This window comes from Cebidichthys violaceus, unplaced genomic scaffold (genome assembly GCF_023349555.1).
Source record: "Cebidichthys violaceus isolate CVI_PGR_0920_01 unplaced genomic scaffold, fCebVio1.0.p SCAF_2, whole genome shotgun sequence".
Classification (NCBI taxonomy): domain Eukaryota; kingdom Metazoa; phylum Chordata; class Actinopteri; order Perciformes; family Stichaeidae; genus Cebidichthys; species Cebidichthys violaceus.
Window position 1 is genome coordinate 4,287,863 of NW_027176372.1, and position 21,181 is coordinate 4,309,043.

Below are 21,181 nucleotides of genomic sequence, written 5' to 3' on the forward strand. Positions count from 1 at the left end.
ATCAGATTACCACACCACACACCTGGGCCACCATTTAATATTCCATTTTAGTGATACACAATTTACAAAGAGGAGAACAGGATTTGTTCCACCAATAGATAGAAGAACATATAGTGGAAAATACGCATATGTAAAATCACACGTTAAAAACCTAATGTTGTGAAGATATGTATGAGCAAAAAAAAACACCAAAAAACAGATAATAACAAAAACTATAGCCGATGAATCATTTTGTATAATCATTATAGTAGGCAAAAAAAAGAGAAAAGAAACAATTGCTTTGTCCCAATTCATTTAGACTTAGACATGTCACAAAGTGGATTCAGAACAATATTTAATTCATTTTTGCTTTCTGTTTGTTAACAGGGGTAAGATAGCCTGTGTCCACATTCATGAAAGAACAATTCTATACTGAATTAAAGTTTGGAATTGTTCAGAGAGCAGAAGAATACAACGCCAACATTCAACATCCTCACATACTAACAATAGTTCGTTTGTCCTATATTTCTATAGACAACTGATGCATTTGTCTTCATAGACTCTACACTCTTTTCTTACAGTAACCCTAACCCTACTTGTAAAATACTTGGTTACAGAGGGAGCATGAACACCTCTCTTTCATGGCTTTAAGGGCTCGTATCCGTGCCCTGCTGACTGCACGTGATTATTCGTTCCCAAACGACTTGTTGCGTTGTGCGTCTTAATTTGAAAATGTGGCCGGAAGATAGTGTACTCAGTCTAGTCAACGCTGCCTTTACGCAGCTCCGTAACGATGCCTGCCATCACTGTACCTGAATGAGACGGTCCTGCATCCAGCTGTGTTCTCGCGCACCGTACCGAAGCGTGCCAGGCGCGAGACGGGACAATATTCACCGGCGGCTGGAGAGTTCTTACCTATTCGGTAACCGCCTAGGCTTGCGAAGAATAAGACAACGTGTCCCACGAAACCCGAGTGCTACCTGGCGACGAGGAAGAGTGGGGTTGGGGGGTGGGGGGGCTCTCCGCATCTGTTGCCTGGGTGAATTCATTAATACGTTAGCATCCAGCTAGCTAGCCTTATTCCAAGGTACCTGACACTACGAGGTGTAAATTACACCGAAAATCACGAATGACATCTCTCGTTACTCGAGGACAGTGCTCGACATGAATCTTCAGTAAATACCGGTTTCGGTTCCGGTGCGATATATTACGTCCGTAGAAGAAGACAGAACTAACGGTGTAGGAATGGGTTTCATGTAAGGCTACAGGGCTAACGGGAGCTAGCAGGCTAGCTTCATGGAAACAGTTGTAGGCTATGCGGCTGCTGCAGAGCGTAGCTTGTAGCTACACACCCTGCTAGCTAAGATGGAGTGCTTGTTTCCCACTACGCCTCACTGTGTCTAAGATAGATACATACAATGATAATACTGTATTCGATAGTCAGCTAGAAGGCCGACGCGACAATGGAGTCTTTCCTGCAGATAGCTCCTCATTCCCTGGCTATAGTGCTGTCCAGGGAGGCGGTGGGGGCCGGGGTGTCAGAGAGCGACGCGCTGCCGAGACACCACACCGGCTACGAGATATTTGCCGATTTCAAAGCAGAAAATACCCAGCAACATGTGTGGAACCAGAGGATTACCGAGGCTGTGTCCGAGACCTTCTTCCTGGGATGGATAGACGAGCATGTGCTGCTGATCCAGGGAAAGGAGGACCACCTGGAAGTGCTGAGGGAGGGATGGATGCGGAGGTCCCTCAATCCGCCACGGGGATTCACCATCAAATACCTAGGTACGGCCTGTACACCCCCTCTGCCTGCTTAGGTTAAGGCCGACTCATGTTCGTGTTTTTGTGTTTCCATTGACTCGATGCGACACATCTCCATTCAGCACGAGACTTAACTGCTGTCCATCATCATAGCGTGCTGGACTCTCTCTCTGGTGCATTCAGACTCATTTCTGTCAGAAGTTCTAGTGGCATGAGCCACATCACAGGACAACTTGATTATAGTTTTCATTGAGGTGGATAGAAAATGTAATTGTCTTGCAGTGTCAAGCTTGTAACAACACCAAATGATTTGGTTCAGTTCGTTTTTCTTACAGTGTATTTTTACACCTTTTTATGCCTGTACATGTTCTGAACAAGGGGCATAAATCCGTCCCTGTCTGACCCTAATCCTTTGGATTTGAAAACGTGTTTACTGTGTAATAGGGTAGACCGTTCTTTACATCCTCTGAAGTTGTCATGTTGTACCTGCTATCGGATGAGCAACAGCAGCCGCCTGAGTATACGGTGGGTCAGTCAGTCTGATGCTACGATCTTTATGTTTCACCTCAAACATGACTCTTCAGTTTTCCCATTCATTCATCATCACATGACTGAAAACCCAGAACATTTCAATGAGATCCAATAATAGAGAACCCCAAGTCAGCAAACTGAGGGTGTGAAGATCTGTAGTTTTTATTTTGAAGCCACTGGTGTTGATCTGATGAGGCTTTCCTCTGTGGCTCAGAGGTAGAGCTTTCTTTCAACCAGGAGATCGTCTGTTTGATCCTCGGCTTGATCCTCGGCACCCATGTCCATGTGTCCTTGGGCAAGACACTTCACCCCAAGTTGCTCCCAAAGCCTGTGTCTAGGTGTGTGAATGTCAGATAGTCCTGATGGGCAGGTGGCACCTTACATGGTAGCTCCTGTCATCAGTGTATGAATGGGTGAATGATGACATGTAGTGTTAAGGAGCTTTGAGTCGTTGGAAGACTAGAAAAGAGAGAAACAAGTACAGTCCGTGTTCCATCCTTGTACACTTGCTTTTAGGCAGGATGTGCTGCATGTTGCTGGTGTGAGCACCAAACAACCAAAACCATGATGAGTATGAAGTCAGCAGTAATGTTGTCGCTGTGAGCGTAGCGTGTAGTGTGTGTACAGTCTATTTGTTGGTGAAGACCCAGGCCAAGCTGAAATGAAGTTGTAGGGTTTAACCCTGAAGTTAGGAACCCCTATGTCCCAGGCCCACTTAAGGTGGACTGATCTTTAAGGTGGACTAGCTTTTCTCCTTCCACTATTTAACTGATAGCATTAATCTGTCAAAATTCTCATCGTCTGTTAAAGGATGAACGGTCGATTAATAACGTCCCAACTTCTCACTGACGCTTTGAAGCCACAAAACACAGCCCTGTTCTGTTATCAGTCCTGCTCAATAGCTGGTGTGTTTGATTTTGGGCTTTAAAAAGTTTTGCTGTATAAAAATGAGATGATGTGAAAGGACAGAAAATGCACACGACCGAAACCATTTTTTTTTCTTGGTGGGCCTGAAATCGTGTCTCGATGATGCACTGCAGCCAGCCCTTAGCATAACCCTCAGGATATGTGGGGAATCCGTCACTGGGTTCTTGGTCGCTCTTCTCCCCTCATCGCTCAGTTTACCAACTCCAGAAAGAGTCCTGGTTGTTCCAAACTTCTTCTGCTTTAGAATATTCATGCAGGGCCGTCGGGAACGGGCTGATCTCTCGGCAGCAACGCCGACAACTTCACACCCGACACTGTGCTTCCTTGGATCCTGAGAAATACACCTGCCGTGACAGAGATGCATCCACTAGCAAAGCTAGAGTACGTGCACCATTTGAGTACAGAAGCTCGCTCAAACATCCATATATCCTCGTGCTAAAATCGTCTGAAAATCCACATTTTGAAGCTGATATTTAAACAAATTCTAACCGTCTTTGTCCCATTTTTTGCATCGCACCAAATTGCATTCTTATGTTTATTTGATGGTAAATGCAGAATGACCTTGTTTTCCTTTGGGGTTACCGCCATACAGTTTTACTTTCATAAATAAGAAAAATGAGTTGCAAACTAAATATTTCTGTTATTCAAATTCAGTAAAACTCGATAACACTTGTGCTGTAGTCTAGTTCGTTGATTGCATGCCCGCAGTAATAGTATTGTTTTTAATTTTTGGAGTTATTAAAAAGGTCTTTAAATTCCTTAAATTTGTACTTTAAAAAGGTGCAGATACCCTGTAACTGTTTGATAGAGGGAGCTGTTTGTCTCCTTCATACAGTGAACACTTCTTTCTTGGCCTGCAGTGATAGTGGTGTGTGTGTGTGTGTGTGTGTGTGTGTGTGTGTGTGTGTGTGTGTGTGTGTGTGTGTGTGTGTGTGTGTGTGTGTGTGTGTGGGGGGGGGGTTAAAGAGAAGAAAGCCAGGAGTTCCATAAATAAAGGTCTTATTCTCCCCACCACCACAGGCATGTGTGTGCACACACACACACACACACTATGAGGGTAGAAATGGTCATGGAGGACAAAACGCACGTACATATGCGCGTTTATTTAATGAAAGTGTGTGTGTGTGTGTGTGTGTGTGTGTGGAGCTCTTAACACAAAGGCATGCGTGCGTTTGTACGTCCTGCGACTGCACGTGCACACCCACGTGCGTGAGCATGTGTGACTCTTAACTAGGCTGACCCGAAGCTCTGGCCGTTGCCATGGTAATCAATGTCCAGCTTAATATTCCAATGGAAGCTTTTCTTTCCTCATTTTAAACGATTCTCCTGTGTATGCATCACTTCACAGATGACATCAGGAGTAGTAACCCTGCTCTATTCATGATGCATCAACATTGAAGGGGAACAGCGGTTGGTTGCATTGAATGAGTTGCTGTGTCTTTATGAACTCCCCTTCTCTTTGTGTGCAGCAGGCCAGAGAGCAAACCGCAGTGAAAATGTTGTTTTCACCTCCCACATATATGGAATGAAGCGGAATATTTAGTTGGATGCATATATGAATTGTGGAAATGATTACGTCTATCTTTTTCCAATAAATGTTGACTTTTGGACTATACAAAGCCGTGGCCAAGAGGCTTTGAGGCTTTTCACATGGGATGTGTTGACGGTAAGAACAATGACGTATCCTTCCTCCCCTCTCCTACCTCTTCTGCTGCTCCTCTGCCCTGTACAGCTCTCCTCAGCAGTATCAATAAGAGCCTGTCTGTCTGTGTTTGGCTCAGGGGCACTCAAACAGCCGGGCCTATGCGTGCTGCAGTGAACAGTGGAGCTGCTATTAGTCAGAAGATCTAGTTTCAACAACTATGTGGTTACTGCACACCTTCCTCTGTGTGTCTCTACACACACACACACACACACACACACACACACACACACACACACACACACACACACACACACACACACACACCTGATCGTGTACAGACAGATGAAGTGAATTTTGAAGGTAATTGAGCAGAGCCTTTCATCAGGAGGAAATTACTGGTGTGTGTGTGTGTGTGTGTGTGTGTGTGTGTGTGTGTGTGTGTGTGTGTGTGTGTGTGTGTGTGTGTGTGTGTGTGTGTGTGTGTGTGTGTGTGTGTGTGCGCCTGCCTGCCTGCCTGCCTGCAGGCGTGGAGTTTCCTGGCCCTTTAACTCGTGCCATCTTTCTCTCTCCTCTCTAGTTTGTCTGACTCCCATTTTTGTAACCTTTTAATTTGAAATAGAAGTTGTGTGCTGACAGGACAGGATTTTTGAGTGTTACCAAAGCAAAAACACAACAGCTGCATCAACAACCCAACCGCAAATTGACTTTCTTCTACTCTGGCTCTTTCAAAGCAGCTCAAAAAGCAGTGCTGGAAGAAGATGTTGTAGGGTGAGCGAGACGGGACAAAGGCCCAGTAGACCTGTTGTGATGTGAGCAAAGGGTTAATACAGACTCAGCAGTTTACACTACAGCCACGCAGGACGTGGACTTGATTTGATCTTCGATGTGTGAGTAACTACAGGAAGTGTAGAGTCGCAGTCAATGGACATGACATCATCACAATGACATCACAGCTGTCTCGCATGGCTATTCATGGCTGATGTGTGTTTTTCTTGTTCTTACAGCTGTTGTCTGAGTCTACATTTATTGACATGTGCTTGTAGGTCAAGATTGACTTCTTCTCTTGTTGGTGTCGTTTTGTGCCACGTTTGGTCTTTTGCTGTTTCTAGTATGGAATCTCCATTCTTGTTCAAATTGTAGATGGCTGACAATTGGGACCAGTAGAATTCTACTAAAACAGGTTGTGTTTTTGGCGATGATGTTGGGAACCTTTACGTCCTGTCTAATGCTGTAACCCTGTTAGTCCACTGGAGGACAGCAGTTCACAGTCGAATGTGAACCTCTGTACTTCCTCACTGCTGGTGTCTGGTTCAGCAGCTCAAATCAACACAGAACAGTAACTTATCAATAAATACCCACAAAAGAAGAATTGATGCAAGAAATCCAAACGTTGTGTCTGTCTGCTGTTTCTCTGTTTCTCTACTTGTTATTTGTCACTAACTACACATTTTGTGTTTACAAACTCTTCTAATAGAGTTTAGCTCGCCATCGCCACTGTGCCAAACAAATAGAAATATTTAGTAAGTAAGTAATGTCAGCTAATACTTTCTTTTGTTTTTCATTGACGTAAATAAACACATTAAATGCATTTCCTTACTTACATTTGCAATGTAAATGTGTTAGATTCTAATTAGTTTCAAACCTGCATTGATTCGTTCACGATAGCTCGTCTTCATCCCACATGAAAAGGCTGGGATGCTGCCACCAGCTGTCCACCAGTGGAATAGCACCATGCACTAACTGTGATCACAGAGTGTGCGGTGTCCCCTCCATGCTCACACATTTGCGTCTGTCCTAGGAGCCATATCAGCGAACGGGGACACTACAACATTACTGTACATGGTCCCACTTGTGGTGGGAAACCACCACAGGCTTCACTGCTGTAGTGCTGTGGTTTCTCATTTCATTCGGCTCCAGAAAAACAACAGACAGAAACCATTGAGATCATTTACGCGTTCATTTCTTAAAGGGCTGTAGACGTTTTGTGCACAACAAAAAGGAGAGGCTCAAATGAGCCCAGCTGTACTTAACACAGCTCCACCCAAGGGGGGCATTAAACAATACTACCAGGTGAGGTTAAATCTACACTAACACGTCTGTTTGACTGGCCTCATGGCCAAACTAACTGGTCCACAATGGGAAATGTAGGCCTATGTAGAAATAAATCAAATCAACAGGGAATTGGAAACTTGGTCAAAAAACAGGAAAACATTTGTTGTCCTTTTACTTTGTTTTTGTCATCTACAGTGGTAATCTGCATAAACACAACATTCTAGTGATTAAGAAAAAAATGATTGTATTTTTATTAAAATATTTGCTTTGATTTAAAAAATCTTGGCATTAGTAGTGGCATTATTCCATCTCTAATATCTATTTTATATTGCTGTGAAAACATCTTGTTCATTCATGTTTCTGTAAAACTACATTTTACAAGATTACAATTGAACACATCATGATAATGTTATAATTCACCTTCGCCCAATACTAACTTTTACTCAATAGACCTTGAACACATCATAATGTATCTCAGTGCCACCTCCGATTACGTTAGCCGTTAGCCCCGTTATTTAGCCAAGTAGCTCTGTGCTGCCCACTAGCTGCAAACAGCTAACGTTAACTGGCCCTCATACTGATCAGGGACCTGCAGCTAGGAAGCATTCATGCATATTTTTATTACATATCAGCCGGTAACGATCGGCGGCCGACGACGATTGGCATCGCTGATAAAGATCACATTTATTTTCCACTTACCCAATCCAACAACTTCATGAAGCGTTCCCCTTGACCAAGCACAGAGTGTACTTGCCCTAGGCAAGCGGTCAAGCATTAATGTGAAGGGTAGGGGTAAACGAAAACAATATGTTGTTTGGTGAGGTACATTAGTGAATTGGATCAGGACGTTAAGCTCGTCTCCCATGGCCACGGTCATCAGAAATAGGTTAAAGTCAACCAAACCCAAGCTGCACAGCAGCAAAGGCCGAGGATGGCCACTCTTAATTTGTATTTGCAATATGCTGTGAACCACTTCCTTGTGCTATTCGTCAAAACCTCTACATTAAAGGAGACCAGCTTGGTAACACGCAGCATACAATTGTCCTGTAATAGCTGTTCCTTCAAGAACCCTCACATTTCCCTCCAAGAAACCACTAAAGTTAAAGACTTCTTTTCAAAATGATCCTGTTCCTCCAAACCTGGACCAAAAGCATGATATGAGATATATATATATATATATATATATATATATATATATATATATATATATATATATATATATATATATATATATATATATATATATATGGCAGTATAGCGTGTGTTCTGGTAATTCAATAGATAAACATCTCTATGAAATAACCACATGGTTCTGTATACTCTTGCGTGAGTCAAATACTTGACAAATGGAGAGTACAAAATATTTTTTTCTCATTTAATTAAGAACTTGAACTTGAGTAATCATGGGCTTGTTGTTATCATTTAGAAAACGTAATTGTGTGTATATGATTTCATCACAACATGATTCCATTGAAAGGCGATGAGCAATCGTATTGAATGATCGTAAACATCGCCCCACCGCTCAAACATCCGGTGAAGCATTACCAAGGCGGCTCCGTACAACAACAGATTCTAGCTCCCTCAGCTGCTGCTCTACCGGCTCTAATGTTACACACTAATGTCAAGTGTTGAGCAGCAGAGACACGGAGATGTTTTTGAGGCCATCCCAGATTCCTGATCATTCTCCTTGATGTTTGGTGCAGTTGCTGATGATCTGCCTGGTTTTTTTTGTTATGTATTTATTCTGTTAAGGGGGAAATTTGTCTCTGCATTTGACCCATCCCTGTATCAGGGAGCAGTGGGCTGCCTATGACAGGACAGGAGTTCAGGACTCCACTAACTGGACCTGTGGTTGGATAGAATAGGTAGGGTGAGGACATGGCTGTGCCACAGACGGTCAATGCTGCTCCTGTGTGTGTGTGTGTGTGTGTGTGTGTGTGTGTGTGTGTGTGTGTGTGTGTGTGTGTGTGTCGTAAGGCAGTAGATATTGCTGAAGTAGCAACAAGCGTCGCAATCCTTGATGCTGAAGTTGCAAAAACACCCAGTGTCACAGCAAAAATATAGAAATCACAAAAGGAAACTAGTAGTTAGTGGTTAACTTTGGTTCAATTTAATATGCAAATGGTACAAGGAAAATACTGACAAAGCGTCAAGTAATAAGGAGCTTATAAAGAAATAGAAAATCAAGAAGATAGAAGAAAACCATGAACCCTTGCTCTGTGTGTGTTGTGAGAGACTGTGGAAGTGTGTGTCGATGCTGTTTTTGTGTGTGTCCACTGTGTGTGTCCACAAGACGAGGGAGTGAGACATGTTGGCAGTGTGTCAGTGGTGTCAAGGCTAAGCTGCAGCACAATGCTAACTCTAAACACTGTCTATTGCCTGTGTTGCTGTGTGTTGCAGCATTTGGTCAGTGTGCTGCGAGCTGAAGAGCCAACCAAAGAGCTCCATGCTGATTGGCTGACTCGTGTACTCTGCTTCCCTCCAAATAGAACACTTTGAACACACACACACACACACACACACACACACACACACACACACACACACACACACACACACACACACAGAGGTCTTAGCAGGTCCTTTCAGAACCGCAAATGTGCTCACTGAGTAGCATTCAGCTGTAGGATATCAGTGTGTTTTCTATGAATGGGTAGCACCTCTCAGCTTTAGCAATAGGGAAACCTGTGTGTGTGTGTGTGTGTGTGTGTTAGAGTGTGTGTGGGTTGACTGACACGATTCTCGCCCTCCCCTCCCTCTGCCTCCTCCCTCTCCTCCCTCCTCTCCAACAACAACACGGTGAGCGACAGAGTGAGAGCAGACAGGCGAGCAGCAGGCAGAAAGAGAGAGGAGCGAACAGACGAAGGAGAAGACAAAGGAGAAGCAGAATCGGCGCGCTCTGCTCTGGATTAACCCTTTCTCCCCACTAAATGTTGCCTTTTGTGGATTTCTCCCTTTTACACGTCTTCCATCATCTCTGTGCTCAGCCGTGGTACGATGTCTCTCTCTCTCTCACACACGCATACCCACAGTTTTTTTCCCAGAGGATCAACTACTGGTGTGTGTGAACGGAGTCCTGGAGGACCAGTCGTGGATGGATGGAGGTAGAAGGGAGGAGTGTCTTCTTTTCCCATGGAGATTTTGTCGTTTTCTCTCCTTCTGCTGACTGAGCCGCCTCTTTCCTCTCGCTTTCTTTTGTATTAGCGTCCCCTCCCTCACTCCCTCTTTTCCTTCTTCCCTCCCTTCGCTGCTTAGGCTTTTGTCTATCTGACAGGGGTCCAGGCTTGTCTTTTTACCGCCCTCCCTACCCCCTTTGACCGACTCAAAAAGTGCCGTCCCCTCATTCCTCCTGCTAAAGCTTAGACCAAACGGGTCTGACGCTGACCAAAGGCACCAGGCTAGGCTAATTGCTAACCACTGGGGTGGTGTAGACACCTCAGCTTGTCTCTGCTAAGTGTGTGTGTGTGTGTGTGTGTGTGTGTGTGTGTGTGTGTGTGTGTGTGTGTGTGTGTGTGTGTGTGTGTGTGTGTGAATTCAGACATCACAGCAAAAGCATTAGCTGACAGTTGACCAGTCCTCCCATCGTGGATCTGGTGTGACCTGAGAAGGACAGCAGCAGCAGGAAGGAGGAGTGTGTAGGCAGCTGGAGGTGACCGTAACATGACCATGAGAAAGTCTTGCAAACGCGGGACAGGATTTCTTTATTTCACAACATGGTGATTATTTGATTTTCATTAGTGGATTTATTACCACTTACGTTCCAGGATGGAATTCACGTGAGGAACTGGGGACTTGCAGCCTTGGGTCAACCATTTGGCTCAAATATTCAGAAGTTTGCTTGTGGGAAGAACTATTTTGACTTGTAGATAGATTTGCTATCTGTCTGCCTCCCAACGTGGTGAAGATGAAGAAGACAAGCAGCCGCACGCTCCGGCGGCCATGGCCCAGCTCTGAACTGTTAGAGCGCCTGCTGCCACCAGCAGCCTCTCTGGAGCCTCACAGGAGCCGACGCTCGCGCAGTGAAAAGGACTACAGAACCCACAAACACAGCAAGAGGAACCACTACCCTCCACAGTATCTGTGTCAGAGTCCACCTGCTTACATACACACAGGTACTGTACAACTGCACAGATGGAAGCACTACCCAGGGTCTAACAGTTACAGAATGGCTTTACACAGGTTTGACAGAGACATGGCTGACACTGACTGCATAACAGCATTGTTTTCACAAGTTGATGTCTGATTAGAGAGGTCGCTTTACCATTATATACACAGTATTTGCACACGAGTACATTTAAATGGCTCTTTGATGAGGTGCTTGGCACTCAAAGTGTCAGTGATGTGAAATTAATATATTTAAAGACACTCCAGTGATTTAGGGTTTTACTTGCATAGAGTAAGAGGACTCCGAGACAGATTTTTTTAAATAGTCAAAATCTGTACAGTGGTGTACTGACTTAGAGTTTCAAAACCTCAGAATCCAACAATACCACCACTGAGGTGCCCTTGTTGGAGCTGCTCAGTGATCATGAGGTCAGACTGTGGCAGTTACGGTCAGCTTCAGGTCTGAATGTTTAAAACTGTGCAGGTGTGGTCAGTGAAAGAGAGAATGAACTGGTGATTGTCCTTTGAAATTTCCTTTTGATGTTAAACATGATGACTGAGTATCTGCATCGGTACCATAGATAAAAAAATGGATAAGATGGTTTTGAAGTGCTCTACTTCCGTGTTCCCAGCCAGCTACTTAGCTAAGGGAACGGATGATGGTTGTTGCCATGGATACTGAATGGTTTCCATGGTAATGGTATGGTAACTCTAACCACCACCATTTGTGCCAGTTCATTACATATTCTGGTTACCTTGACTGGAATGTAGGTGATGTGTGGTGTTTCTTTATGTTTGCTGCTTAGTGAAAACAATGAGCAAGTGATAAATGAGTGTATGTACCTTTTGAATTATTAACTATGACTAGTTATTTGTTTCTGTGTGTTGTCATTTTGGTTGCTCCTGGAGCATTGGGACCTACATGAACTGGAAATTGGAACTGTCTCGATCAAGTTGTTGTTGAACATTGGGTATCTGCCGAGTCAGATATGATCAATATTTACACAAAGGTGGATTAAATATGTATGTGACACATAACAGCTGTATACTTCTAAATCTAATAATTTAGTAACTTCTTCCTAAAACTCAAACATTTTCAGTTTGTATGCTTCAATTATTGATATGGTAAAAAAAAAAAAAAAAGGTTATCTGAAAACGGGACACAACAGAGAACAGTAAAGAAATGGTATAGAACTGTAAAGAAACGGTAGAGAACTGTAAAAAATGCAGCACAGTACACTAAAGAGTATCGTAAAGAAACACAGCAGAGTACAGTAAAGAGTATAGTAAAGAAACAGCAGAGTACAGTAAAGAAACAGCAGAGTACAGTAAAGAAACACAGCAGAGTATAGTAAAGAAACACAGCAGAGTATAGTAAAGAAACACAGCAGAGTATAGTAAAGAAACACAGCAGAGTATAGTAAAGAAACACAGCAGAGTATAGTAAAGAAACACAGCAGAGTATAGTAAAGACACAGCAGAGTATAGTAAAGAAACACAGCAGAGTATAGTAAAGAAACAGCAGAGTGCAGTAAAGAAACACAGCAGAGTGCCGTAAAGAAACACAGCAGAGTATAGCAAAGAAACAGCAGAGTACAGTAAAGAAACAGCAGAGTATAGTAAAGAAACATAGCAGAGTACAGTAAAGAAACACAACAGAGTATAGTAAAGACACGCAGCAGAGTACAGTAAAGAAACAGCAGAGTACAGTAAAGAAACACAACAGAGTATAGTAAAGAAACACAGCAGAGTACAGTAAAGAAACACAGCAGAGTACAGTAAAGAAACAGCAGAGTATAGTAAAGAAACATAGCAGAGTATAGTAAAGAAACACAGCAGAGTATAGTAAAGAAACACAACAGAGTATAGTAAAGAAACACAGCAGAGTATAGTAAAGAAACACAGCAGAGTGCAGTAAAGAAACACAGCAGAGTATAGCAAAGAAACAGCAGAGTACAGTAAAGAAACAGCAGAGTATAGTAAAGAAACATAGCAGAGTACAGTAAAGAAACACAACAGAGTATAGTAAAGACACGCAGCAGAGTACAGTAAAGAGTATAGTAAAGAAACACAACAGAGTATAGTAAAGAAACAACAGAGTACAGCAAAGAAACACAGCAGAGTACAGTAAAGAAACACAGCAGAGTACAGTAAAGGAACACCGCAGAATACAGTAAAGAGTACAGTAAAGAAACAGCAGAGTATAGTAAAGAAAGACGGCAGAGTATAGTAAAGAAACACAGCAGAGTCTAGTAAAGAAACAGCAGAGTATAGTAAAGAAACACAGCAGAGTCTAGTAAAAAAACACAGCATAGTATAGTAAAGAAACACAGCAGAGTATAGTAAAGAAACACAGCAGAGTGCAGTAAAGAAACACAGCAGAGTGCAGTAAAGAAACACAGCAGAGTGCAGTAAAGAAACACAGCAGAGTGCAGTAAAGAAACACAGCAGAGTGCAGTAAAGAAACAGCAGAGTGCAGTAAAGAAACACCAGAGTATAGTAAAGAAACACAGCAGAGTATAGTAAAGAAACATAGTAGAGTATAGTAAAGAAACACAGCAGAGTACAGTAAAGAAACACAGCAGAGTATAGTAAAGAAACACAGCAGAGTACAGTAAAGAAACAGCAGAGTACAGTAAAGAAACACAGCAGAGTATAGTAAAGAAACATAGCAGAGTATAGTAAAGAAACAGCAGAGTATAGTAAAGAAACAGCAGAGTATAGTAAAGAAACAGCAGAGTACAGCAAAGAAACACAGCAGAGTACAGTAAAGGGTATAGTAAAGAAACAACAGAGTACAGCAAAGAAACACAGCAGAGTATAGTAAAGAAACACAGCAGAGTACAGTAAAGAAACAGCAGAGTACAGTAAAGAAACACAGCAGAGTATAGTTAAGAAACATAGCAGAGTATAGTAAAGAAACATAGAGTATAGCAAAGAAACACAACAGAGTATAGTAAAGAAACACAGCAGAGTATAGTAAAGAAACACAGCAGAGTATAGTAAAGAAACATAGCAGAGTATAGTAAAGAAACAGCAGAGAAAAAGATAGAGAGAAGGTGATGGAGATGACAGAGGAAGAGCAGGTACTGCCTACTGCGCACAGGATAGGATTAGCTTAATGCTTTTCAACACAAACAAAAACTCACCTGATCCAATACAAACATTACATTACAGTACAGTAAAGAAACAGCAGAGTGCAGTAAAGAAACACAGCAGAGTATAGTAAAGAAACACAGCAGAGTATAGTAAAGAAACAGCAGAGTATAGTAAAGAAACAGCAGAGTGCAGTAAAGAAACAGCAGAGTACAGTAAAGAAACACAGCAGAGTGCAGTAAAGAAACACAGCAGAGTGCAGTAAAGAAACACAGCAGAGTACAGTAAAGAAACATAGCAGAGTATAGTAAAGAAACAGCAGAGTATAGTAAAGAAACAGCAGAGTGCAGTAAAGAAACAGCAGAGTACAGTAAAGAAACATAGCAGAGTATAGTAAAGAAACAGCAGAGTATAGTAAAGAAACAGCAGAGTGCAGTAAAGAAACAGCAGAGTATAGTAAAGAAACACAGCAGAGTACAGTAAAGAAACACAGCAGAGTGCAGTAAAGAAACACAGCAGAGTGCAGTAAAGAAACACAGCAGAGTACAGTAAAGAAACACAGCAGAGTGCAGTAAAGAAACACAGCAGAGTGCAGTAAAGAAACACAGCAGAGTACAGTAAAGAAACACAGCAGAGTATAGTAAAGAAACACAGCAGAGTACAGTTAAGAAACAGCAGAGTACAGTAAAGAAACACAGCAGAGTATAGTAAAGAAACATAGCAGAGTACAGTAAAGAAACACAGCAGAGTACAGTAAAGAAACACAGCAGAGTATAGTAAAGAAACACAGCAGAGTACAGTAAAGAAACAGCAGAGTACAGTAAAGAAACAGCAGAGTACAGTAAAGAAACACAGCAGAGTATAGTAAAGCAACACAGCAGAGTATAGTAAAGAAACACAGCAGAGTATAGTAAAGAAACAGCAGAGTACAGTAAAGAAACACAGCAGAGTATAGTAAAGAAACATAGCAGAGTATAGTAAAACATAGAGTATAGTAAAGAAACACAACAGAGTATAGTAAAGAAACACAGCAGAGTATAGTAAAGAAACACAGCAGAGTATAGTAAAGAAACACAGCAGAGTATAGTAAAGAAACATAGCAGAGTATAGTAAAGAAACAGCAGAGAAAAAGATAGAGAGAAGGTGATGGAGATGAGAGAGGAAGAGCAGGTACTGCCTACTGCGCACAGGATAGGATTAGCCTAATGCTTTTCAACACAAACAAAAACTCACCTGATCCAATACAAACATTACATTACAGTACAGTAAAGAAACAGCAGAGTGCAGTAAAGAAACACAGCAGAGTATAGTAAAGAAACACAGCAGAGTATAGTAAAGAAACACAGCAGAGTGCAGTAAAGAAACACAGCAGAGTACAGTAAAGAAACATAGCAGAGTATAGTAAAGAAACAGCAGAGTGCAGTAAAGAAACATAGCAGAGTATAGTAAAGAAACAGCAGTGCAGTAAAGAAACACAGCAGTGTGCAGTAAAGAAACACAGCAGAGTATAGTAAAGAAACATACCAGAGTATAGTAAAGAAACACAGCAGAGTATAGTAAAGAAACACAGCAGAGTGCAGTAAAGAAACACAGCAGAGTACAGTAAAGAAACATAGCAGAGTATAGTAAAGAAACAGCAGAGTGCAGTAAAGAAACATAGCAGAGTATAGTAAAGAAACAGCAGTGCAGTAAAGAAACACAGCAGTGTGCAGTAAAGAAACACAGCAGAGTATAGTAAAGAAACATAGCAGAGTATAGTAAAGAAACAGCAGAGTATAGTAAAGAAACAGCAGAGTGCAGTAAAGAAACAGCAGAGTACAGTAAAGAAACACAGCAGAGTGCAGTAAAGAAACACAGCAGAGTGCAGTAAAGAAACACAGCAGAGTACAGTAAAGAAACACAGCAGAGTGCAGTAAAGAAACACAGCAGAGTGCAGTAAAGAAACACAGCAGAGTACAGTAAAGAAACACAACAGAGTATAGTAAAGAAACACAGCAGAGTACAGTTAAGAAACAGCAGAGTACAGTAAAGAAACACAGCAGAGTATAGTAAAGAAACATAGCAGAGTACAGTAAAGAAACACAGCAGAGTACAGTAAAGAAACACAGCAGAGTATAGTAAAGAAACACAGCAGAGTACAGTAAAGAAACAGCAGAGTACAGTAAAGAAACAGCAGAGTACAGTAAAGAAACAGCAGAGTACAGTAAAGAAACAGCAGAGTATAGTAAAGAAACACAACAGAGTATAGTAAAGCAACACAGCAGAGTATAGTAAAGAAACACAGCAGAGTATAGTAAAGAAACACAGCAGAGTATAGTAAAGAAACATAGCAGAGTATAGTAAAGAAACAGCAGAGAAAAAGATAGAGAGAAGGTGATGGAGATGAGAGAGGAAGAGCAGGTACTGCCTACTGCACACAGGATAGGATTAGCCTAATGCTTTTCAACACAAACAAAAACTCACCTGATCCAATACAAACATTACATTACAGTACAGTAAAGAAACAGCAGAGTGCAGTAAAGAAACACAGCAGAGTATAGTAAAGAAACACAGCAGAGTATAGTAAAGAAACACAGCAGAGTGCAGTAAAGAAACACAGCAGAGTACAGTAAAGAAACATAGCAGAGTATAGTAAAGAAACAGCAGAGTGCAGTAAAGAAACATAGCAGAGTATAGTAAAGAAACAGCAGTGCAGTAAAGAAACACAGCAGTGTGCAGTAAAGAAACACAGCAGAGTATAGTAAAGAAACATAGCAGAGTATAGTAAAGAAACACAGCAGAGTATAGTAAAGAAACACAGCAGAGTGCAGTAAAGAAACACAGCAGAGTACAGTAAAGAAACATAGCAGAGTATAGTAAAGAAACAGCAGAGTGCAGTAAAGAAACACAGCAGAGTATAGTAAAGAAACATAGCAGAGTATAGTAAAGAAACAGCAGAGTATAGTAAAGAAACAGCAGAGTGCAGTAAAGAAACAGCAGAGTACAGTAAAGAAACACAGCAGAGTGCAGTAAAGAAACACAGCAGAGTGCAGTAAAGAAACACAGCAGAGTACAGTAAAGAAACACAGCAGAGTGCAGTAAAGAAACACAGCAGAGTGCAGTAAAGAAACACAGCAGAGTACAGTAAAGAAACACAACAGAGTATAGTAAAGAAACACAGCAGAGTACAGTTAAGAAACAGCAGAGTACAGTAAAGAAACACAGCAGAGTATAGTAAAGAAACATAGCAGAGTACAGTAAAGAAACACAGCAGAGTACAGTAAAGAAACACAGCAGAGTATAGTAAAGAAACACAGCAGAGTACAGTAAAGAAACAGCAGAGTACAGTAAAGAAACAGCAGAGTACAGTAAAGAAACAGCAGAGTACAGTAAAGCAACACAGCAGAGTATAGTAAAGAAACACAGCAGAGTATAGTAAAGAAACACAGCAGAGTATAGTAAAGAAACATAGCAGAGTATAGTAAAGAAACAGCAGAGAAAAAGATAGAGAGAAGGTGATGGAGATGAGAGAGGAAGAGCAGATACTGCCTACTGCGCACAGGATAGGATTAGCTTAATGCTTTTCAACACAAACAAAAACTCACCTGATCCAATACAAACATTACATTACAGTACAGTAAAGAAACAGCAGAGTGCAGTAAAGAAACACAGCAGAGTACAGTAAAGAAACATAGCAGAGTATAGTAAAGAAACAGCAGAGTGCAGTAAAGAAACATAGCAGAGTATAGTAAAGAAACAGCAGTGCAGTAAAGAAACACAGCAGTGTGCAGTAAAGAAACACAGCAGAGCATAGTAAAGAAACATAGCAGAGTATAGTAAAGAAACATAGCAGAGTATAGTAAAGAAACAGCAGAGTGCAGTAAAGAAACACAGCAGAGTATAGTAAAGAAACACAGCAGAGTATAGTAAAGAAACACAGTAAAGAAACACAGCAGAGTATAGTAAAGAAACACAGCAGAGTATAGTAAAGAAACAGCAGAGTACAGTAAAGAAACACAGCAGAGTACAGTAAAGAAACACAGCAGAGTATAGTAAAGAAACACAGCAGAGTATAGTAAAGAAACAGCAGAGTACAGTACAGAAACACAGCAGAGTATAGTAAAGAAACACAGCAGAGTATAGTAAAGAAACAGCAGAGTACAGTAAAGAAACAGCAGAGTATAGTAAGGAAACACAGCAGAGTACAGTAAAGAAACACAGCAGAGTATAGTAAAGAAACAGCAGAGTACTGTAAAGAAACAGCAGAGTACTGTAAAGAAACAGAGTACTGTAAAGAGTATAGTAAAGAAACAACAGAGTACAGCAAAGAAACACAGCAGTGTACAGTAAAGAAACAGCAGAGTATAGTAAAGAAACATAGCAGAGTACAGTAAAGAAACACAACAGAGTATAGTAAAGACACGCAGCAGAGTACAGTAAAGAGTATAGTAAAGAAACAACAGAGTACAGCAAAGAAACACAGCAGAGTACAGTAAAGAAACATAGCAGAGTATAGTAAAGAAACAGCAGAGTGCAGTAAAGAAACATAGCAGAGTATAGTAAAGAAACAGCAGTGCAGTAAAGAAACACAGCAGTGTGCAGTAAAGAAACACAGCAGAGTATAGTAAAGAAACATAGCAGAGTATAATAAAGAAACATAGCAGAGTATAGTAAAGAAACAGCAGAGTGCAGTAAAGAAACACAGCAGAGTATAGTAAAGAAACAGCACAGTACAGTAAAGAAACACAGCAGAGTATAGTAAAGAAACACAGCAGAGAACAGTAAAGAAACACAGCAGAGTACAGTAAAGAAACACAGCAGAGTACAGTAAAGAAACACAGCAGAGTATAGTAAAGAAACAGCAGAGTACAGTAAAGAAACACAGCAGAGTATAGTAAAGAAACACAGCAGAGTATAGTAAAGAAACAGCAGAGTGCATTAAAGAAACAGCAGAGTGCAGTAAAGAAACACAGCAGAATGCAGTAAAGAAACACAGCAGAGTGCAGTATAGAAACACAGCAGGGTGCAGTAAAGAAACAGCAGAGTACAGTAAAGAAACACAGCAGAGTGCAGTAAAGAAACAGCAGAGTGCAGTAAAGACACAGCAGAGTGCAGTAAAGAAACACAGCAGAGTATAGTAAAGAAACATAGTAGAGTATAGTAAAGAAACACAGCAGAGTACAGTAAAGAAACACAGCAGAGTATAGTAAAGAAACACAGCAGAGTACAGTAAAGAAACACAGCAGAGTACAGTAAAGAAACAACAGTACAGTAAAGAAACAGCAGAGTACAGTAAAGAAACACAGCAGAGTATAGTAAAGAAACATAGTAGAGTATAGTAAAGAAACACAGCAGAGTACAGTAAAGAAACACAGCAGAGTACAGTAAAGAAACAGCAGAGTATAGTAAAGAAACATAGCAGAGTATAGTAAAACATAGAGTATAGTAAAGAAACACAACAGAGTATAGTAAAGAAACACAGCAGAGTATAGTAAAGAAACACAGCAGAGTATAGTAAAGAAACACAGCAGAGTATAGTAAAGAAACATAGCAGAGTATAGTAAAGAAACAGCAGAGAAAAAGATAGAGAGAAGGTGATGGAGATGAGAGAGGAAGAGCAGGTACTGCCTACTGCGCACAGGATAGGATTAGCTTAATGCTTTTCAACACAAACAAAAACTCACCTGATCCAATACAAACATTACCAAAGAATAGTGGTGCAACGGATCATGAAACTCACGGATTGGATCAAAGATCAGAATCAGAACCATTTATTGCCACGGTATGTTGAACATACAAGGAATTTGACATGACGTGAGGTGCATAACATTCAACAGTCAACAACAATCAACACAGTGCAAAGTATATAAACATATTACAATTTACAGAGAAATATAAAGTAAAGTATAAAATAAAGTGAAATATAAAATAAAGTGCACAAACGAACAGATAACAGGACTATAAACAAATGAGATGTAAGTGTAGCGTAAAAGTGTTGAGTGTATTTAAATAAGAACCTTGAAGGGATGTGCAGGAGAGTGACCGGTAGGAAACTGTCCTGGGGATGACAGAGTCAGTGGGGATCCCGGGCCTTGTTGATGAGCCCAACTGAAGACTAGAAGAAACTGTTCATGTGTTGTGAGGTCTTGGTCCTGATGGACCTCAGCCTCCTGACAGATGGAAGGGGCATGAACAGTTCATGTCCAGGGTGAGAGGGGTCGGCTACAATCTTTCTTGCTTGTTTCAGGGTCCTTGAAGCGAACAAGTCCTGGAGGGACGGCAGATTGCAGCCGATCACCCTCTCAGCAGAGCGAATGATGCGCTGCAGTCTGCCCTTGTCCTCGGCTGTGGCTGCAGCGTACCAGACCGTGATGGAGGAGCAGAGGATGGACTCAACGATGGCTCTGTAGAAGTGCACCATCATTGTCTTTGGCAGGTTGAACTTCTTCAGCTGCCTCAGGAAGTACGTCCTCTGCTGAGCCTTCTTGGTGATGGAGCTGATGTTAAGCTTCCACTTGAGGTCCTGGGTTATGATGGAGCCCAGGAAGCAGAAGGACTCCACAGCGTCGACGGGGGAGTCACACAGGGTGATAGGGGGAGTTACACAGGGTGATAGGGGGAGTCAGACAGGGTGATAGGGAGAGTCACACAGGGTGATAGGGGGAGTCACACAGGGTGATAGGGGGAGTCAGACAGGGTGATAGGGGGAGTCAGACAGGGTGATAGGGGGAGTCAGACAGGGTGATAGGGAGAGTCACACAGGGTGATAGGGGGAGTCAGACAGGGTGATAGGGGGAGTCACACAGGGTGATAGGGGGAGTCAGACAGGGTGATAGGGGGAGTCAGACAGGGTGATAGGGGGAGTCAGACAGGGTGATAGGGGGAGTCACTCAGGGTGATAAGGGGAGGCACTCAGGGTGATAGGGGGAGTCAGACAGGGTGATAGGGGGAGTCAGACAGGGTGTTAGGGGGAGTCACACAGGGTGTTTTCTCATCAAAACTACATTTTCTCCTCCAGTCATTTTCAACACTGGTTGGTTGTTTACAATGTAACATTATCAGAGATCGGCGACTAGAAAAGCATGTCCTGATCACATATTTTTC

At 41.8% G+C, this 21,181-nt stretch overlaps 1 protein-coding gene across 2 annotated transcripts in view; it reads left to right on the plus strand.

The window, feature by feature from the left end:
• The first annotated feature begins 781 nt into the window (after nucleotides 1-781).
• Nucleotides 782-21,181, plus strand: part of LOC137875153 (storkhead-box protein 2-like) — a 73,534-nt gene continuing 53,134 nt past the window's right edge. The window contains exon 1 of one of the 2 annotated variants that reach the window (XM_068714151.1): nucleotides 782-1,767. In XM_068714151.1, the coding sequence (XP_068570252.1) occupies nucleotides 1,443-1,767 (325 nt within the window). In that variant the 5' untranslated portion in view covers nucleotides 782-1,442. Of the gene's footprint in view, nucleotides 1,768-9,460; nucleotides 11,011-21,181 lie in introns of those variants that run through there. The other variant, XM_068714152.1, reaches the window with a different exon arrangement.